The sequence below is a fragment of the Rhopilema esculentum genome, chromosome 17 (genome assembly GCF_057945365.1).
Source record: "Rhopilema esculentum isolate cy_ngs chromosome 17, ASM5794536v1, whole genome shotgun sequence".
In the NCBI taxonomy this organism is placed as follows: Eukaryota; Metazoa; Cnidaria; class Scyphozoa; order Rhizostomeae; family Rhizostomatidae; genus Rhopilema; species Rhopilema esculentum.
Window position 1 is genome coordinate 2,509,122 of NC_142831.1, and position 21,777 is coordinate 2,530,898.

At 35.8% G+C, this 21,777-nt stretch overlaps 1 protein-coding gene across 1 annotated transcript; it reads right to left on the bottom strand.

Annotated features, from left to right (window-relative positions):
• Positions 1–635: 635 nt before the first annotated feature.
• On the bottom strand, positions 636–20,985 carry LOC135681362 (uncharacterized). Its single transcript, XM_065195808.2, has 21 exons — positions 20,829–20,985; positions 20,137–20,230; positions 18,923–19,065; positions 17,919–18,086; positions 17,240–17,320; positions 16,223–16,370; positions 15,827–15,854; positions 14,946–15,039; positions 13,392–13,518; positions 12,439–12,704; positions 11,382–11,523; positions 10,232–10,332; positions 9,713–9,775; positions 9,136–9,203; positions 7,755–7,835; positions 6,393–6,480; positions 5,584–5,658; positions 4,824–4,943; positions 4,612–4,706; positions 2,878–3,052; positions 636–1,850 (listed from the first exon to the last, which is right to left on the bottom strand). The coding sequence occupies exons 1-20, from the start codon at positions 20,865–20,867 to the stop codon at positions 2,908–2,910; spliced, it is 2,166 nt and encodes a 721-aa protein (XP_065051880.2). The 5' UTR covers positions 20,868–20,985; the 3' UTR covers positions 636–1,850; positions 2,878–2,907.
• Between the last annotated feature and the right edge of the window lie 792 nt (positions 20,986–21,777).

Below are 21,777 nucleotides of genomic sequence, written 5' to 3' on the forward strand. Positions count from 1 at the left end.
CACACCAGGTCTAAATTTTCCCAGGCAAAGAATACAAAAAGGTCATCCCTACCTAGTGCATTTATCAATTTAAAGGATTAATGGAAGTGGAGGGGGATAATTACCAAGCCCCTAATCTCTCAAACCTTGCCATCGTCTCATGCCGCGATTGAAATACTCAACCATATACCTTAAGAATAACAGATGCATTAGCCTAATGGTGGGTAAAATCCATTACCCCCCTTGAACTTTAACCTATCTGATAGTTTAAATACAACAAGTAGTTATAAGAATCATTTCCTCGTCGCTCTGTTATATAGTGTTTGATGCCGTGTAGACAGAGCTGTACACCTTTTAGTGGATAAACAGAGCAGTTCTAAGTTGCGACTCACAGTTTCCCGCTTAGTGCGATCACTAAGCAATATATCCGCCCTTTTCTATACACAAGAGCGCCTTAACATTCTATGTGCTGAAACGAACGACGTAACCGCCGCACCATCGGTCATCCACGCGCACTACGAATTGAGAGCGTAGCATTGAAGTCTGATAATGCTGTGAGGGTTGTAGCTTTCTTTGTTGAAGAAGCCCCTTAAAGATAGTAATCTGTTTTTATCCATAACAATTGAGTTAGAAATTAACAAGAGAAAAGAGACAAATTTACGGAGTACAAAAAAGCGTTAGGCGGAGATATGTTCTTAAGAAATACACAACGTCACTCCTGGTGATACACAAATCGATGCGATTCTCTACCTGATATGCAAGGGCATATTAAATAGCACCCTTGTTTTGGGCCTAACTAATATCACCCAATTTATTCAACAGGAGTTGCTTGAAAACGAATATAATTACGTAAAAGATCTGCATCTTAATATATAACACAAAAGATGTTATAAACTAGCAATTAAAAAAGGGTATTTGTTCGTGGTTAGTCGCTCAACAACATGTACATGTCCCATTTAACTTAGGCATACTCATTGTGTTCCAATTTTTAATCTTACTTGATATGTGCATGGTAAGTTGCTTAGTTTTGTGCGATAGCAACCGGTTCTTATTCTTTAAAATGTCTACAGAAATCTAAATATGCAATCAGAGTACAATTATAATTACGGAGTATAAGGAGTAGAAAGCCCCAAGTTTCATGTATGGGGAAATATTGACAGGTGTGGATTTCTTAAAGAGAATGGGGGGCATATATTAGAAATAATAGTATTTTGGGGTATAGGGACTATTTGACGGCTAAAAGCGTGCATCTACTTATTATAGCTTGGACTGTAAATCAGGTATAGAGGTATAAGGGTAACTCGAGACATAAATGAAGAGTTATCGGGCTGTGAGCAGTGAGAGTGACAACAATTGATGGCGTTCATATTCGACCCCTAAGGACTATTATCAGTTCTACAATGCTGCACTCGAGATTCTTCATTCCTAACGTGGAATTCCAAAAGACCAAACGATTCGTAGTCTCTTGGTCACAAAAAAGTTGTTACTGAAATAATTGTGGCTCACATTTTATAAGGGCACGGTATACTCAAAACTGGATGTTTATATCGTAAGGGAAACTTAGCATTTAGGGTTTGCATAGCTGCTGTTAACAAATCATTGCTCTCAGAAATTTTGCAACTTCAGAAGTTGATAAAAAGGCTCCTTCAGATACACAAAGATGTGAGGAGGTTCATTGAGTTAGGCTTATCTATAGGTGGGGCGTATTAAAAGATTAGTGGAAAAACATTAAAGCATGTAAATTAATGATCAAAGCAACATGCATTTACAATACGGTTGAATTCATAAACAATGCAATTTAGAATTATAGAAAAATAAGAACGCAACTGTCCAAAGAATTCAATTTGCTTCTTGAAGCAAAGAGCCCAAAGCTAAGATAAAGAAAAAGTAAAACATTAGTTTGTGGTTATGACTAGATTTCAAATAAAAGATCACTAATTGCAAAAACGGATGAAAACTCAATAAATAAATGCAGCAAATAGCCACGGAAATGTATGGTTGGTAAAGCTGTTAATGCGATATGCACAATCAGATTGGAGCACAAGGAACGTAACAGTCTTGATAAGGATTGGGCCTTAAATAGAATTCTACAGTCAACTCCGCTTATAGTTACTCCATTTAGAGTACACTACCGGCTAAAGTCATATAAGATTTGGACCCAAATACGCAATGTTCAGTTTAGCTTTTTATACACAGTTATACTACAGTTGCTGTCATAGGTTTTTGATCAACTTTTGATGTGACTTTAATCGGAGCCTACAGTACAGAAGAAATTTATACATATAACTTGACAAGAGCCTCTCGTAGTAACACTTTTAGAGACGGGATTTATTCGAACTTTACGGAGAAGCTTTACTGAGCGGCATAAAGCAATGACGTCAAATTGAGTCAATCGTCAATCGTGTTCTAAAAGGCTGACTTTTTGACAAAGAAAATCCCTAAAATTTCTATGAAAACCTGTATAAGTAAACAAACTAATAAATTATACAAAATACCAAATACCATAGAGTCATCAACAATATCAGTTATAGCTTCTGCACACCATAAATCCTTGCGATGATTTTCAATGACGTCATTATGGCAAGGGTACTTAATGGTTAAATTCAAACATTTTCACAGAAAACCTAGACCTATCTATAAGATAGCATTAACGGTTGAGAGTATGTAAGTACGCATTACGTATCAATAGCAATGTTTACAGGTATAAAAATAAAACAGAAAATATCATTTTTAGTCAGCCAAGTGCCAAAGAGCTTGCCAATTGGGAAAATTGAAAACGAAACGACACGATTTTTTAAGAACAAAGGAAAAAAATGAAATTCTAAATGATATAACTATAAGACAGTTATATAGAGTTACAACTCATACCAGTTAAAATTTTAGTACAAAGATATTCACCTTCAATAGAATAGCACCCATCTGCGATGGTTATTCTTCGACACCATGTGGTTGTGGAATCACTGACGTCATTTGCAAAGAGGCAGTCAGTCGATCGATCTCTGCTGAATGTCTTTCAAGGCTTTTTGGTGCAATCTGATCAACAGCTGTGGATACTTCATCGCGAAGATGTTGGCTGAAATGAAACAAAGTCTATGACAGGAAAAACGAGCATGAAGCGAAAATTGTGAAAGGGGAAATGGAAGAAAGACATCTACTAGCATAAGACCATAGTTCAATATACTCCATAGACATATATGAGGATAAATCAGTTATTTCTGAGAATTTTAACGTCACGAATTTAAAGAAAATGAAAAAAATTTCGTCAAATGTAAAAGGCCAGCTGATGACAATGACCTGAAAATGTAATTTCTTGGAATTAGCAGAATTAACCCTTTCAAATGGGTAATTACCAAAGCAGAAAATTTTTTTTGAATCTAACATTCATGGTTACTACAATGCTTTTTTAAAACTACATATCTTCTGATTTCTACATTTTAAATCAAATGCCAGCTAACTCTACAAAGAAAAGATTTATATTTAAGTTGTAGATATTAAACAGATGTCAGCCAAGTGATCATAACCGGAACATCCATCAATCGAACAAATACTTGTCGATGCATCTTTGAATATGCATTGAAGACTGTGGTTATCTATGACATATTTCGAAATAGTTCTATATTGCCGGGGGCTAGCTGCTGTTGATTGAGAGATGGATTAAGTAGCTGTCGATCGCCTCTAAAAACACTCAATTCTAGAGCCTCACCTAACATGTTCTCGATATGTGGTCTAACAAATTTCCAGAATTGATTAGGTTTTAATAGAGCTACTGTATGCAGGGGATGGTTGAAGGTGAAAGGAGGCGAGGCAGATCACGAAGAGTATGGCTGGACGACGTGAAGGAATGGAGTGGATGTGACACCCAACACCTTTGTCACATGGCTTGCAACAGGAATGATTGGAGGAAAAACGTCAATTTATGAGAAGGTGAAAGGAGACGAGGCAGATCACGAAGAGTATGGCTGGATGACGTGAAGGAATGGAGTGGATGTGACACCCAACACCTTTGTCACATGGCTTGCAACAGGAATGATTGGAGGGAAAACGTCAATTCATGGGTACACCGACCACCACTGGGGCTATGGGCTGGGGCTTTATGATGACTGTATGCTAAAATCTCTAAGAGTTTCAAACGGCTTGAGCACTGTTGAAAAATTGTCCTCTTTTCCCCAAAAAATATAACTTCCGCTGATGGTGATCTTTTGGGTAAATATCAAACGGCAGGTTAAATGAAAAAAATCCTTTATTAGCTCGTTGGTCATTTTGTAGTAAAAACATTGTTAAAGAATTTTTTTTGTATTTGTTGCTACCTAGCATCCGAAGGTAGTATTCAGGACACCGAGAAGCCTATGCTTAAAGAGCAGTGTCCTGGTCCTTCCTCTTGATGTGACCACACCTCGTGATTCCTACGCCTGGAATTACAGAGAGCTGGTGACTCTCCTCACTCTGGGTGAAAATTTGGTCATGCAAGAGACTCGAACCAGGGATCCTTGGGTCTGTAGTCAGCGCCTCTAACAACTGAGCCATCCTTGCACCTCAACTGAGCCATCATTGTTAAAGGATGAGAGGGTGGCTAAATTGGACGTTGCAAAAAGGCTTTTAGCATCGATTATAAAAACTTAACGAACGACCTACCATTGCGACTTGACATCCGCAGAAATTGAACTCTGTTCCGTCACAAATAACTGCTTCACGTGCTCAAACAGACTTGATACAAAATTTATCCCAAACTAAAAGAAAATTGATAGTATAATGTGATTGTCAAGGGGAAAATTTAAAAATCTAGCATGAAATTTGTATGAAACTAACAATGAAAGTGTTGAAAAAAACGAAACAAATATACTTACAGAAAAGAGAAAAAGTTGAGAAAGGTTGTTAGCAAGTAAAGCTGTAACAACTTTTGATAAAAACGACTCTTTTATACTGGGCAGTTTTCCAGAGACTATGTTTATAAGCGGTAGTAGAATCTGAAATGAAAAAACAGGCTATCAGTTTCGATAAAAACAAGTATGGTGCAAACATTTCGAAGTTATCGAAGAAATATGTTGATTATTCAAACTGAGAACTGAATTTATCTCCAAGGTTATTTCTAGGAACAGGCACCGTAGCCTTATGTGGAAAACCCTTTAAAAGGAAGTATCGCTGTTACGAACTCCCGCTATTACGAACTCCCGTTATTACACACTCCGGCTATAACGAACTACCGCTATAACGAACTCCCGCTGTTCCGAATTTCCAGTATTGCGAGCTTTTTACTTGGTTCCTACAGAATTCGTATTTGCGGGATTCAACAGCAATTTCAAAAGGGTGATCGATTCCCAAAAGGGTGACCATGTCATCATTCAACAACACAACCAAACATTTTAAGTTATGCAAGATTTTTACAAATTTATTAACCGAGTGAGTAACGATGTTAGAGTAACGATGTTAGAGAAAATGATGTTAGAGTAACGATAGATCACTACGGATTAGAATCTTGTAGTATGGTAAAAGGTATCTAAAAACAAGAAATCTGATTTGTTCGACCTTGATTTTAATTCATCAAATCAACTCATAATGTATTATAAAGAAAATGTTGGAAGTAAGGAAGAAACCACGGCTTATTACCTTGTCATGTGAATCCTTTTTCGTCAAAAGTTGCAAATTACTTATAACAGATAGAATTGCACTATCTTCTTGTTCCTAAAAATAACAGATTCAATTATGAGAACTTTTGGCCATAGTCAAAATAGACTAAGAAAAATTATCTTTTTAGACGTATGTATTTAGACGGTACCTTTCTGCTCTAAAGACAGTTATTCAATACTTTGACAACAAACTTTTCATTGTTATAACGTGTCACGAATACCTAGATTTTGTTAAGGTCAAACAGTTAAAATATTCAAATCTACTGGTATTTTCACAAATATGCGAGTTCTCGTTCACAATTTGTCCATTCACTGGTGAAATGCGACCCATCGAATCCAACTATTTGTAAAAGCAAGAGGCCATGAAATCCTTGTAAGAGCTGCTAAAAACCTTGGTCGAAAAACCAATATTTTGACAATCTTACAGTTGTCACACTTCTGCAAAACTCAAAGGCTGCGATACCTATTACCATGTAATCTAACGTCCAAAAGTCAGGAATGATATAAAGAAAAATACCTAATAAACAAAGTAACTAATTAAAAAAGCTATTCTATATTAAACTTTTACAGGTATGGCTTATAAAAATCAAATCAATAATCGTTGAAACATTATGTTACAAGTTGAGCAAGCGTTAATAACTTAGTATTTTTGGTCAGTATAAAGGTCTATGTAATGGTTTCTGTCATGCTCATTACATCGTTTTAAGGTCCAAGGTTTTGTATCGATAAAGTAATCTTTAAATGTAAAAGCCATATTTAAAAGCTGTATCATCGACAAAATAAATTTACCTTACTAAAGTACTTCAGCGATCGAAAAAACAATCTTTTTCCCTTTGGGATGCACATTAATTGTAGAAATAAGTCATTCACAGAACCCCTACAAAAAGAAACAAACTGCTTCAACTTCGTTGTTTTGGAAGTCCAAAAAAGAGCAGTTATACGAAAGGATCGATGCCATTGGTATATTATTCAAGAGGAATTGAGAACTAAGGCCACATTAAAAAACTTTTGTGGAATGAAAGGTGTACTCAAGACTACGACAGATCTGTCTAAGATTCTAGTGATCTGTGAAACTTGAGAATTGGCTATCAAAAAGGGAGGGTACTTTGCTGAAATAAATTAAGTCAATATATGGGAGTCTCCATAGCTTTCGTTTCTATCAGCAAGAATAATAGTAGTATGTAACAAAACTGCTTTCTCTAATGAAAATTTAACAATTGACAGACAATGAAAATTTAACAATTGAAAGACGATGTCTACCGTCTGTTTGCTTATCTAGCCGTATCCGATTGGTCTTATCTTGTTAAAACATCATTATCATAAATATCTTTTTATTGAGTTACTGTAAATCCCGGTACAAAAGAATTTACGTCTTCAAATGTCAGACTGTCTTTGGGTCTTGTTTTAATGCTGCAAATAGGAAGTGCAGTGACAAAAGCACTTATATTAGGTTTTTACTAAAAGTGTGCATTTTGGTGAAGAATTTGCTGGGAAATGCCTGGAAAAAAGGCAGCGACGTAACAAAGGCACCTTGGGCTCTTAGGAATAAAACTAAAACAGAACCTCTATCTACAGAAAGTTAGAAGGTTCAATTCCTGTGGTGTATAGCATGCTAAACAAAACAGCAAGATGCAAAAATAATAACTTTTGCCATTTACTAGGGGTGAACTGACTACTCTTCAGTTAATAAGCTTCTAAAACTTTTAAAAAACAACGTGAACTTGAGTGAAATCTGAAAATCAGAGACATAAAATTATCTTTGGGGTCCCTGATGATCGGGGTCCCTTAGTTTCACCTTCAACTGAGGTGCCCTAAACTGCATTACGCCAATGGGTTTTCTCACGGCCATAGTTGGACAATGCATACCTGAATAAAACCTTACTAAGTGTAAAGTAAAAAAGACCCTTAAACACATGATGTTTAATAAAAGTGAAAAATGTTGTCGGTTCTTAATTTTTAGGTTATTCTGCGGGAATTCACTGTGCAGAATGTCAAAACTAATTGCAAATAGATATTTCGATACGGCGAAAACAAAACACAATAAAAATTGGAATTGGCCTAAATAAAATCTTCCAAAGCTGTTACAGCTAGATTTCATTGGGTCAATGAAACTTCAATCATGAAAACAAATTGAATATAACGCTAACATACTTCTGCCAGTCATCCAGAGACAATTTCAATGTGTTAAAAAGAGCCTCCACTTTCAAAGCTCTTTCCGGAACAAGCTCGTTACTACAAGAAAGATGAAGTGAAAATTTTTAAAAAGAAATGCATTTTGAAATGACAAGCTAAAGATATTATAACTGCATGAAATGTCTGTATTTATAAGAAAACCTCATTAAATTTGGAATAGGCCCAATCTAAATTTACGATGACCAACTACTCTCCTGAAGTTGAAATCCCCTAGACTGTCACTGTCTACATAAAACACTCGTCGCGTGCAAGGGGGCTTGATTTAATTCGTTGATTCCCTTTGGATACTTAAACGCACCTTCAACATAATTAATATCTGCTTTACTTTATGATAAAACGGGTTATCTCCCTTTCTTAGGCAGATTTCAAGAAGGAAGAAACTTTTAAGTTAACAAAATACTTATATCTCCAAGCATATGGCAAACTACTTATAAATAAAATGTAGCGAATAAAACACAGACTAATTATTTTCTAGACAAAGGTCTGTACAGGATATATTCGCTGGATGATAGATTAGATATTATTAGTTTAAAATACAAAACAGTTATCTTTGCTATTTATAGATCTCCGCGTTTTTTGGGTTTAGTGGAAACAGATTCTTAGCAGCCAAAAACCCAAATGCACTCAAAAACAAACTCTGATAAGGCCATATTTGGATTTCAAACCACAAACGAGTCAAATAATTAAACATTCCATGTCTCACTGCTGGTTTTAATATGAAAACCTCGACGGAGTGTCTGAAAATAATGCTGTGATCATGATAAGCTCCTCTGGTTTATCATGTCTATAGAAAATTGTCACTTGATCGCAACATTTGAAGGTATTAATGACAAGCCGTATTAAATGATTAGAATTAACATTATAGATGAATAAAATAACATGGCTTTGTAAAAAGCAAACATTTTACAGCATGCTAAAAGCTTTTTTCGTCTGACACTCCTTAGAGTATAAAACGTCAGGGGAACAAAATGGGAAATATATACCCAGTTGTGGATCGAAATAGGCCAATCAGAAAGACACAGCACATGTCCGGTATAGTTATCCAGTCAGTACCGCGTGCCTATAGGAGAACTACCACTGAAGTGCAAGAAAAAACGAACTTCTTCTGTCTACACAATATTGGCGCTTTCGTTTGCATGTTATCACATATAATAAATGAAATGAATATATGTAATAAAATAACAGTTATATACCGAGGCATTAAGAAACACGAGCACAACACAGTGCTTAGCTTACAATTCACCATCTTTTGGTAATTGTCAAATGTATTGTCCTAAGAAATTTTCCATCGGTATTGAAAATATAGAGATTTTACGATATTTATATACAGATGTCATACCTCTCAATATCAGGAACATCCAAAAGTCTGCGGTCTATATCTTCTATGTCTAACACAATACCATAGGCCTAAAAAGAGGAAAATACAAATTTTATTGCTCTCCCAAGCCGAGGCGGTGGAAGTTTGCCTTTGAAAGCATGTACACAATTTCCCGATTGGCTTTCACTTCGAATTGCTATCAAAATCTCAAGCGATAGCACTGTGATTTTGGAAGTGTTTAAATATTGTCGGATTGGGATTCACTATGGATTGCTCAGTCCGGATTAGCCAAAATGACCATCTGGATGCATCCACTCTCCTGAAGTCGAAACCCCCATGATGTCATTGACTACGTTGAACACAAGTCATATGCAAGGGTGCTCGGTTTAGTTATTGACTCCCTTTTGAGGTTTTTGGGTATTTAAACAGTCACTGAACATCTGTTTCACGTCATAACAAAAAAAGTCACAGACGCTTATGACAGAATTCCTTAAGATATCAACAGCCTGTCAACTTTTGTTATTACAATCTCTGTAATCCCCAACAACTCACAAAAAGTTCCAGGACAAGAAAGGTTGTTTTTTCATCATAAACTCACTTTTTCAATGCTGCCGTATATGTTAAATCGTCGCTTCATTCCTTCAGAAGTTCTTGATTTCGTCTAAAACGACAGAATTACAAACGTGATTCACAGATTTTGCAAACGGGATCATGGAAAAGTACGCTCTTGTTAAAAAGATACCGGGCTTGATTAAGATACCGGGTTTGAATAAGCAGGGATTTGAATAAGATACCGGGCTTGAAATAAGATTCCGAGCTTGAATAAACACCGGACTCGAATAATATACTGGCCCTAAATATACAATAGCCTTGAATAGACGCAGGGAGTTAATAAGAAATCAAGTTTGAATAAACACCGGGCTTTAGATACAGGGCATGAATAAAAACCGGGGTGAATACAGACAAGGCTTGAGTTCGCGCAGGGCTTGAATAATCACCGGGCTTTAATAAGATACCGGTTTTGAATATCCTAAGAAAATAAATCGTTCGCGGAATTGTTGAAATGTTCGTCACAAATAAGATTGTATAAATAGTCAAACAAGATGAAAAGGCTTACATTGTCTTCATCATCCGTTTCCTTGGATTGCACATCAACGATTTGTCGTGGGTGATACACCGTTGAAACAGAAAGCTTACCTAAAGATCCCTCAAAGACAGCTGAGTAGACAATAAAAAAAAGCATAAAGAAGGCAACGTCGAGGAAGAAGTGTAAAGCAATGCAAAAGTGAGTATCATTGTATAGGAAAAACACCAGCATATTTCTGCAAAGGCCTATCTTTATGCACAAAGACAATAATGAGAGAAGCTTGGGGCTAAGGGTCAGGGTATATTTTGTACTTTAACCTTGTTACGGTCTAGTGATTAGAAGTGTTTGTGCCGTTGGTAAAATCAAAAGCAGGAATTGATATAAAAAACTCATTTGATATATCATCTAATTCAAATACTTAGATAGGTTTTCTTTGTTTTGGCTTATTATGAAACGAGGAACAATAACCGTTAGACTTTGCTCTGATGTTTTTTCTTTTTTCACAAGCTCTTTATAATTGCTAACAGGATTGGGTTCTTCACGTGACGTCACAGAGGTAATCCATTAGGTGTAAGAAATTGCAGTTTTATCATTCGAATTCAACGTCACTTTGGTTTGGAGACAGGAACCTCACTATGGGGTCAATTCAACAGTGGGAATGAATAAGGCAGGAATTAAGTTTTGTTTTTACTTGTCCCGACGGATCATTATGTCCCGACGGGTCACTAATAAGGCACTATGCCCCGACGCATTTTGCTGGCAATGTAAATTCCTATTGGTTAGACTATACAATAGACCTATTGTTACGGAGCCAATCGGCTAATCTTCAATGTTCTATCGATTTTAAACACGCTGCAAAGTCTATTTTTAACTCTGAACACGTGATCGACGGGACCTTTAATAACCTCTACAACAGGAAACCTGTAGAACATGTGCAATGGGATATTACGGTTGACTGGCTGGACATGACTGTAAAAATCTAGTAGAATTTACACATTGTTAAATTAAATGACATGAGATAAGCCCTGATAATTGATGAAAGGGGAGTTAGCATGAAATTTGAACAGTGCGATTCGATTTCATCATGATCAAATCTATTTTTGACAAAACAGGAAATGCTTGTAGCTCTCGATTTTTAACTTAGGTCATTTACTTTAAATGGCAAATAATATAAAATTACCAGGTCGATATTTTCTTTCCTCCTTTTTCTGTTCAACAATATCGAGTAATTTATTGAAATTATCCTTTTCAGTCTCCTTTTTTAACTTTTCTTCGTTGTCAATTTCTGTTTCCATTTCTGCAGCTTTTTTGTTCATATAATTCTGAAAATATCACAAGAGCAAAAATATCACATTATCAATCAGTTATCATGGCAATTTATCACCCAACGATCAACGATTTGATTAAACCATAATTGTTAAAGTTAATTTCTTTTAAAGCAACGTATTTTACTGAAAAAGGTCTATTCAAAGTACGATACACACAGAATTGCTTTCAGTTACAATGTAAAAGCGGCCTAATATCAGCAGCTCTACATTTAATATCGCATTTAACACGGTAATTTAAAAAGGCACAGAGGCCCGCGGAAGGCTGAAAATGGGTACAAAATGTTTCATATTACTCGATCTCATTCCCAAACATGAAGGAATCTCACAAAATAGCCCTATAAGAAACGAATTCAAACTTTGCCAGTGTAGGGTACACGCAACCATTCTCTCCTTCTTTATTCTTTGTACCAATTCCCCTTGCTGGACATACACACGACCTTCAGTGCCAGAACAGTTAGCTTGCAACAAAGTTCTTAAGTCTAATGCCATTAAACATATTCTAAAACTTTCCTTAATTTAGACCATATAATCTGAAAAAGCGTTACAAAAATCTCGATCGTGAAACTGCCAAATCAGTGAAATGAATTACAAATTTGGGTGATTCATTCGCTTTAAAAGCATTATGATAGGGCACATCACGATGATCATATAAAATCCCATTGGTTGGACTTTACAATAGACCTGCTGCTACGTATCAAATCGGCAATGAAAGACTAATTCTCCATGTTTTCTCTAATATAAACGCACCACAATGTCTATTGTTAACTTTTTACGGTTGATTGACGGGGCATAGCAATTTCTTTAAAGCAATAAGCATGAATTTGTCAAAACTAAAAGTAATAACATATTCTAGACGGGATTTTCCTCCTAAACAACTTCTCAAAACATTAAGCAAAACAAGATACTTACAACATAGTAGTAATCTTTGTTTTCTACGTCATCTGATATGAGTATCATCAACTGAATCTTAACAAGCCATTTCTTCTCCCTTGAAGTCATCAGTTCAGAAGCAGGGAGTTTTACCACATCGTCATCCTGGTGTTCATAACTGCTAGGCGAATGCTCATACCTTCTCTGATACCTTGGCTGGTAACGCATACCACTGCCTGGTTCCATTCGTCTTGGCCTCTGATCCCTGTTGTATCTACCTCTATTCGCCGAGTTATCCATAAATCCTAGATTGTAATTTCTTACATTAACAAGCGATTCTCTGATATTTCATTCATATTCAGGTATAGAAATATACTGCTTAAAAATGAAAAATCAATATTCTGCTCAAATCAATAACAATAACAGAACCAAATATCATTAAACCTTTCAAAAAGTTTAAAACAGCGAAACCTTGACGAAAGGAAACCTCCAAATAACAGAAACCCACCATTAACGGACATCTCCCAATAGCAGGGCCCTCCCAATAGCAGGGACCTCCCAACAGCGGGAACCTCCCAATAACGGACACCTCCTAAGAGCGAGGACATCCGAATAGTTAAGGCCTCCTTACAGCGGGGACTTCCCGATAGCAGTGACCTCCCAATAACGATGACTTCCCGAAAGTGGCAATCTCCAAATAATGGATACTTATCAATAAATTACACTCCCCTGAAAAATAATGGACTTGAGACACTCACTGTAAAGATGTGAGAATTAATGGAAACATACTAAAAAACAGATCGAAAACAAAATAAATTTAAATGTTAAACACCCTAACCCCGCCCTTCTCATTGTTTATCTGAGGAAGGATATCAGAGCCTAAGGATATTGTCCAGAGGAAAAATGATGCCCAGAGGACATTCTCCTTGAATTCCAATCCTAAATATCTTGTATCAAAAAGTAAATGTCGAAGAAGAAAATGTTAAACTTACTTGGAAAATGTTGTTTCCCCATTGGCATACCTTGCATTGGTGACATACCCCTGAGCATGGCCATATACGGCGAAGCAGCTAGCATTTGCTGCATTTGGCCTGGCAGCATCATAGGAGGTACTGGCAGCTGTAGAGAAATACCGAAGCAATGATTATTCTAACAGATATTACACACTGATGACATCTGTATACCGAAGCAAACATTTAGCAAAAAACCAAACTATTTCTATTCATTGGCTTCGATTTCGATAGAAAGCAAGTAGTCAGGCACAGACTACGTAGATCACTCTGGCTGAAATCATCAGATCATTCGATAACGACCGAAACATAATGTGCCGAGATCTACAGTGTACAGCCATGCAAAAATGAGTATCACTTTATAGAAACAGCATCAACATATTTCTGCAAAGGTATACCTTTATGGTTATAAAGAAAATAACGGCAGATGCTTGGGGCTCAGGAAGTGGCGTAGATAGCGGAGGGTAAGAGTGGGGGGGGGGGGGGGGGAGAGACCCACCTGCAAAACTAAGCTGCTATTTTGTCGGAAAACTTTATCAAAGCCTGGTGATGAGAATGTTTCCACGACCTCAACTAGAAAAACCTATCCTCAACGAAACTTCCTGATTATTCCAACTTGACTAACTAATAATTCCTTCTATATTGCAAGGTGACTAACTTTTTTTTTCTTTAGCACACATGCTCATGCAACGTTCCTCAACAGGATGAGTGAACTATTATCACCTAGTGTAACAAAGGTCCCTCTAAAGAACAGCCCAACCGAAACATATATCTGCACGATAAACAAAGCGGCTCCAAGATTCCAATTAGTAACTTGAAGTTTTTTCACTAATATCATAAAGTCTGATTTCAGTTGGTATGCCTCAGAAAAATCTGGCGGAATCTACAGCGAAGAAATGTCGTACCTTTTGAACAGCAAAAGCAGATATTTTTCATTTGCGATGGAAAGAAAATAAATCAGTGTCCTTAAACTGCCCCAAGCTAGAGAAGAGGAAAGGCAGCTACGTTCCAATATTTAAAATGGAAGCTCTTTAGCCAATGAAAATTGATATTGCTATGACCACGTGCACGGTCACAACATCTGTCTTATCAGAGACCTGAGCCTTGAACCTAGCCTTGTCTTTAGGGATAGGGGCTGGGCCAACATTAAAATTGTTGAAGAATTTATTTAATGGCCTTGATTAGTCATATGATCATCAGTGATTCTGGTACTAGCATTTCTCAAATCAAAATAGCGTTTTCAAGCGACCAGGGTGCTGCTGAAAGCAGCAACAGATATAGCGAATGTGGATAGGCAACATGTTTTGCTGGATGTCATATTTGCAGGAGAGTGTTCCTTGACCTTAGGCGACCTGTGATTCGCTTATACAGTAAAGACTCTGTAACATGTATGACACGATGTTGATAGGATTTTCCTTTCCGAATTTGGATTAAATTCAACCAAAGCAGTCCTAGCAAATTTAACAGGATCAGCAAAGCAAGATGAAACTGAGTATTCCAATAAGGACTTGCATAGACAATCGGCGAGAAACTTACAACTCCTGGTGGGGTCATCCATGGAATGCCAGAAGGTGGTGTGCCTAACGGAAATGGAAAACCAGGGGGTGGAGCTGGTGTTCTTGGCATTCTCCTGCAAGAAAACAGGTATGGGTGATTTGGAAATTTGCTTAAAAAATATGATAACATAACCTCCTAATTGAACAACGAATGGTATCAAATGGAAAAAAATGAATTAATCTAGGCGTCACATACGCCACTAAAGTGAGTGAATTTGAAAAATCAGAGCCAACTTACCGAAACAAAATTTTTATTAAGAAAAAGAAGAATTTGCAATTGATGTAAATTTTTAAAAATCAGTTTATCGCGCTCAAAACTCATTTTCAAATACTTACCTCTTTGTTAAATCTAGAAAAGCCTAATTTTTTCAATTGGTATGCTGTTATCTGGGGCCCAACTACTACCTAAATACACCTTAAATATTGGAATGCTCTCTTTTTCGCAGTCGTGCCTCCATAATCTTTAGAGACTTCCGAAAATCTTTGGATTAGAATTATTAACTGTTAAAAAAACACTTTTCATATCTTTATTTAAGATATTTCCTAATCTTCTGATGTTTTGATTAATTTATTCCTATTTATTTCTTAAATTTCTTAACTATTTTGATGTCTGTTTGCTTTCTCCAAAAAAGGTGAAAACTTTTCCTTAATGTCATCTTAAACACCTCTTTTATAAATGGAAAATACCACAAAATTCTCACTTTCCCCAAACAGGTGTGACATCAATCAAAAGCATCTTCGTAAAAGAATTCCCGAAGATACATTGAAATTGACTTCAAAGTCATTGAGTAGCAGATTATCTTGCTATTGAAGCTCAAGCAGAAGAAATATTTGTGATCAAATTTAGGTTTTTTAACCTACCTTTCGATTATCACTGGTGTTGAAGGCCCTAAAACAGGAAGAGTCTCATTAGATATTCCTAACTAAAACTGCCTAAAACAAACCTAAATAGAACGGGTAATCTCTCTGATCCTCTGTGCCACAAAGGGACCAATTTAAATGCAACAAGAATTGTCCTAGGTCAGCTTGGACTGAGATATACATTTTTGAGCATAACAAAAGAAAATAATGAAATGTTCTGGTTTGGTAGGGGTTTACTCTTTGACTGCACTCTTCACCTTTTGTTCCACATTTTCTTATATGCAATTCATTAGTCATTACAGTAGAGCAACAACAATCATGTTGAAAAATCAATATGGCAAGAAAATTTTCCTAATGAATTCAGAATAATTTCTTGTATTCTGAAGAAAATTCAACCTTGATAATTCACTTTTTCATTTGTGAGATCTTTCTCTAGTTCTTCAGCTTTGATTGCCTCCACTGAATGACTATTATTACCATCAGGTCGATTTTCAGGCACATTCTTCTGACTTGCTGAGCTAAACAGCTGCTTCAATAATTCAGGCTGCAATAGACAAAATCAAATGCTTTTGAAAATGATGTAAATAGAAAAAACAGAATATTCGAGACTAGATTGAGCACATGAAGATAAAATTACACAAATCCTTTGTTCATAAGTTGCTGAAAGAAAAAATCCTTCAAAAATATACAATTATAATTTCACCTTCTTCTCAGAAGCAACTAAGGTACCTTTTAAAATAGTGTTTGTGGAGTGAATGACAGCCAATGAAGACTTAATGTTCCATCGAAATTGTTTTTGCAAAGAACCAATTAAGTGCGTCCCCAATTAGCTTGTAAGCTAAATATTTTTTGACACATAAATAAAGTTTTTGATTGATTGAAAGATTGATTGATTGCTTCAAAAAGCTAAACGGTAATGGGCACAAAACAGTTCAAGGAGATCTTAAAAAGAATCAACCAACATGTTCTAAAAATAATTCAAAATTATATTAAATTTGAATTGGCATTGAGCAGTATCCAAGGACGTTTTTGTATGGAATGTCTGGCGACAAAGATAATTTTATGATGATTGGTTGCCTATTAATAGATATGAGGTTAGCCAGTTTTATATCCATGTGTTCTCTTTGATGGCCAGGACTGGGAGTCAAATGGATTGACAGCTATTCAGCAAATGAAAAAAAAATGTTGAGAGAGTCTTTCCCAAATTTCAAAAAAGGAAACAACAAGAAGGGGGAGAAGCTAAAAAGAAAAAGAAAAATTAAGAACAGGATTGGACTGCATGAAATAGAACATTGAAATACTTCTGCATGTTATTGATAAGAAGGTGTATTTTCTATAAGGAAGAAATAATTATAGACTTTTCAACGGAAGGTGCAGGTTTTGAGGAAATCTATTGAAGAAAAATATACTGACTTGTTTAGAGTTTCGCAAAGGAGAGTTTTGGTCACTTGATCGATCAGGAGATGACCAAATACTTCTTCTGTCAGGTGAAAGCTTAATAAAAAAGATATTCAATCAAATATTAAAGAGAATGGTCTTAAGAGGTATTAAATGGCATGTTATTAATTAACATTCAATAATAATGAATATTGGTCAGTCATACAGCATTTCATGATGCATAGGCCAAGCTTCACATGCTTTATTGTGTAAAATAGGATGATTCTAAGTTCAAGTTTCAAAATTAAAGCAAATAGCTGCCTGACAATTAAATCGAGCCTGAGACTGTGGGTTGCAACTTAGCACAATCTTTCTTTACAAGTATGCAACATTTTATCATAAATATTTTAAATTGGCTTTTGCACTTTATAGAAACAGTTTCAGAAATGAAACTTGTTAACAAATGACTTTTGCCAAAAGACAGTATATACTAGTCTTCTTTAGATACATATTTTTGCTTTCAAATTGAATTTTTTTATATCATATTGATTCTCATCATTTTCTGCCTATTGCTATATATAATCATGTAAAAAAAAATGATTAAATATCATGTCAATGTTGATATGTACAAAAGTAAAAGCTTATTTTTTAATAATTGCCCTGCATGCCATGTAAATGATGCCCTGTAAATACAAATACAAAGGATAGCACTTACCATTTCTTGGATAAGATTTGAAGTTTCAAGTGATGCTCTTTCTGGAGTTCCTTGAGGAGGTATAACCCAACCAGCATTACTGTCATCAAACTGAACATTCGAATTGCTTTCTTTGTCATCAACATCATCATCTAATCCAAGTTGCGAAATACTATTTTCAATTATTTCCTAAAAGTATCAATATTCCATTTATAGATGAGGTATGTATCATGGCTAGAATAAACTGCAAAATGTTTTGTTTGACACAAGGGATCAAGAGATCAAACCCAAACAACCCATGCAAAACGGTAAATTGTGAGGAATATCAAAACACAGGAAAATTAACCACACCTTAACAGCAATATGCCATTGAAAATATTATAATCCACTATGAATGTTCAAGAATATTATAGACACTTAGTATATGAACTACATTAACCCTTGGGACATTGTCTGGGCAGTTAAAGTGTTTTTGAAAAAGGATTGGAACAGCATTTGGCAATCACCCTACAGTAAAGGTCAGCAGTAATGACCTTTGTGATGTACATAAAATATATAAACAAAGCAAATTTATGCTTGGTATTTAATCTTTCTAGGATTGCATTAAAGACAATTGCAAACAAGATCATTGGGTTTTTTAAACTTAACAGTTTTTAAACTGACATTTTTAGCATTTTGATTATAATTATAGTTTTCAGAGTGATCACTCCTGCAAGAGAATACACATGAGCGCTCCGCAACTTGCATGGGCTTTTTCTTACAAAAGGCAGCAAGCAAGCAAAAACAAATAAAGGGAGCAAGAATAGAATAACTATGCTCGCAAAAAGCAAGCTGACTTTTGGTTTATAAAAGAAATCAGATTTATTGGTTAATACATATGGAACATGCATAAGCAACACATCTGATACCTGATTTCCAAGATATGCAAAAATCGCTAATAATAAAAGACCCTATGTAATCAAAATCTAACAATAGGAAAAAGTTGCCTAGTATGATATTCAAAAGGAAAAGAGAACTAAAAGCACCTCTTCTTCCAGTTCTTCTTCCAAACTAACTTTTTCCTTTGATTTCTTATATTCTTGAGTCAATATTTCTTTAATTGACATGCCCCCTACACGCCGTTTTGAAGAATCATTTCCATCATTACTGTCCCTTATTGGACTGGGAACTGCATATCAAAACAAAAATTCTATCATAAATAATACTATAAATATATGAATGATAACACTGAATTTTCAAACAAAAATCTTAAATATATGTATATAAATATCTAAAGACAGGCATTTTCGTTTGACGCGAGCGATTTCTGGGTGCCCAGTTTAACTGCCCAGTTAAAAGTATTTGAAAAGACATTTTGCTATCATCCAGATATAACATCTTTATGACCTTTGAGATGTTCATAAAAGTTTATAAACAAAGCACATTTATATCAGGAATTGTCTGCAATTTATTTTCTAATCAGACCAAAAGGAAATTTAGTTGGAAAACCCAGTGCAAAGTCAGGCAGGAGATTTGTGCAGATGTGATAGATGTTTTAGAAAAACTATGTGGTATTCACAACACACCTCTAAGTGGCTCTGTTTGTTCTTTTGGCCCAAAAAAACGTTGATAACTTTTAGTAAAGGCTTCATACCTTCTTTTCATCAAATTAGACAATAGGATTGTCTATAAAAAAATTCTGCCTTTTCCCTATTTATTGAGTTTTAAATGATAGCTTTAATTTGAAATTGAACACACCAAAATTGAAACTTCATTCCTTGATAATTAAAGTCTCGCATTGCAACACTTCAAGAATCTCTTGTCTAATTGGTTAACTTGCTGTTACATTTGTATTTGAAAAGCTCAGAGCAAAATGTCACTTTTCTGTGTGTTTGGTGATTTTGGCCGTTTCTGTTTTATCAAACTCATCCTACCAGGTGGCTGACTATTGCTTTCTTAGAAACAAAACAGAGTTAATTATGAACGGAACTTTCTTTTGCAATAATGATAATTCAATAAACCTAAAAAGTATGCCTTGTTTGACTAACATCTTGCACTGTATGATCATAGCACTGCAGCATTGGTAGAAGTATGGCTTTACAAGATAATCTTTCCTAGTCACATCTGAAGACCTAATCAATTTGCCTATGAGCAGAATGACATTTTTATTAGGCAAAGACCGGTAATTTACCTTTTTGTGTAGTTGATGCACTGTCACACATAGCAGGAAAAATTAGTCAATTAATATAAAACATCATACCTATGGCATCAGCCCCAAATGTTTCATCATTTTTCTCATCAACATTTTTGTTGACAATCCCAATTCCATCTTCTAGCTCAGCAGTCTCAAATGCCTACAAACAAAACATATCACAAAGACCCATACATCATTTGAATGCACGAATCTTGGACTGCAGATAAGCTGCAAGAAACATATGACACAAGAAAATTTACATAATTGTAAGCAATTGCTTTTTGGAAATAAATCCGAATGTTCTTCCAGATTTTTTCATTGGGATTTTGGATACTTGAAACTATGAATTGTCATTGCTGGTGATGGCAACTTTCTAAGGTAATTCTTGCAAATTGTACAGACCAATTGGTTTAATTGCTGGCTACATCATCTTTTACAAACATAGGTACATTTCATAAATAGAAAAAATGATGGTGGGTTGCAGTATCAAATGGTGTGAAGGGGACGCATCCTTGTTTTGGAATGCTACAAATGGCTACTGTCATAAACAGAGACAACTATAACTTCGTTGAAAACAACCGCAGAAGAACTGCATAGACCTGGACTGCGTCCCAATAAAACGGAAGCTTACAAAAATACAAAAATTTATCTTGCTCCGATAAGTTCTCTTCTGACTTCTGGGTGAATGGCTTTAAGTAAATATGTAATAACAAGCATTCAAAGAAAAGCTAAATATTACAGAGATTTGGTTAACTTACAGGCAATGAGGTGTCAAAGCCAAAAAATGTGTCAGACATTTCTGTTGTTTGATTTGCAACAAAAATATCCAAGTTGCGCGATTTAGGCCACGTCAAAAGGCTTCCCTCGCATTTCTAACATGACTCCACAAGTACTCCATGTAAGGGACAACCTCGGTTTATTGCACGAGAGAATCTTCACATGGAGGGAAGTCTCCGAGGACTCCAGAAGAGTTTAAAATTGGTTTGAATAGGTCCAACACGACAAGGGGGGAGATAAATCAGGGCCTTTTTAACAATACTTGATAGGGGAAAATAGCTCCTCTAGTCCCAGGGACTTTCCATTGCTGTAAACAAAGCCCGTAGCCAGGCCTTTGGCGAAGGGGTGGCAAACGCAGGCGAAGTATAAAGTGACGATTTTGAGTAGGGAGGGGAATCTATCCTTGTTTATGCAGAAAACAAGCATTTTTCAAAGTCGCTATGTGTTGATGTGAAGCCAGCAGTTACTGCAACTTTTATAAATTAATAAAAAGCGAATATCGGCTAGCTGAGCTCGCTTTCTGGCCAGTTCACATCTTTAAGCACTCGAGAGAAGATTTGCACAGTGCTTAAAGAAAATACACCAAGCTCCTCGAATGTTTTCTCCAGAACAGAAAATATTTACGCTGCATATTTGTATAGAGGTATCAGGGTCTCGTAATAAAAGCCCCCAGTAAACAATTTTCCTTCCGCCAGAGTTAACTTGACTCAAATTGTCATGACAATCCAATGAAAACGACGCAAATTGGAGATTAAGAAAATTGGAGAAAAATTATACGGGTGGCAAACAGCTGGTATTCTCTTGCTCCAGGGGTGGCATTGCCACCTCATGCCATCCCTGGCTACGGGCCTGCGTGTAAACTATCGGCTATTTTCCCGCTCTTTAGATTAACAAAGGCTTGTCCCGCAGCTAATTTCCATTCGAAAAGGC

Excerpts from the sequence above, each read along its gene's own strand:
- LOC135681362 (XM_065195808.2), bottom strand. The coding sequence starts at position 20,867 with ATGTCTGACACATTTTTTGGCTTTGACACCTCATTGCCT. Across the intron at positions 13,519-14,945 it reads GGATGACCCCACCAGGAGTT|CTGCCAGTACCTCCTATGAT; the intron begins GTAAGTTTCTCG and ends ATTTCTCTACAG. Across the intron at positions 9,776-10,231 it reads AAACGGATGATGAAGACAAT|ACGAAATCAAGAACTTCTGA; the intron begins GTAAGCCTTTTC and ends CTGTCGTTTTAG.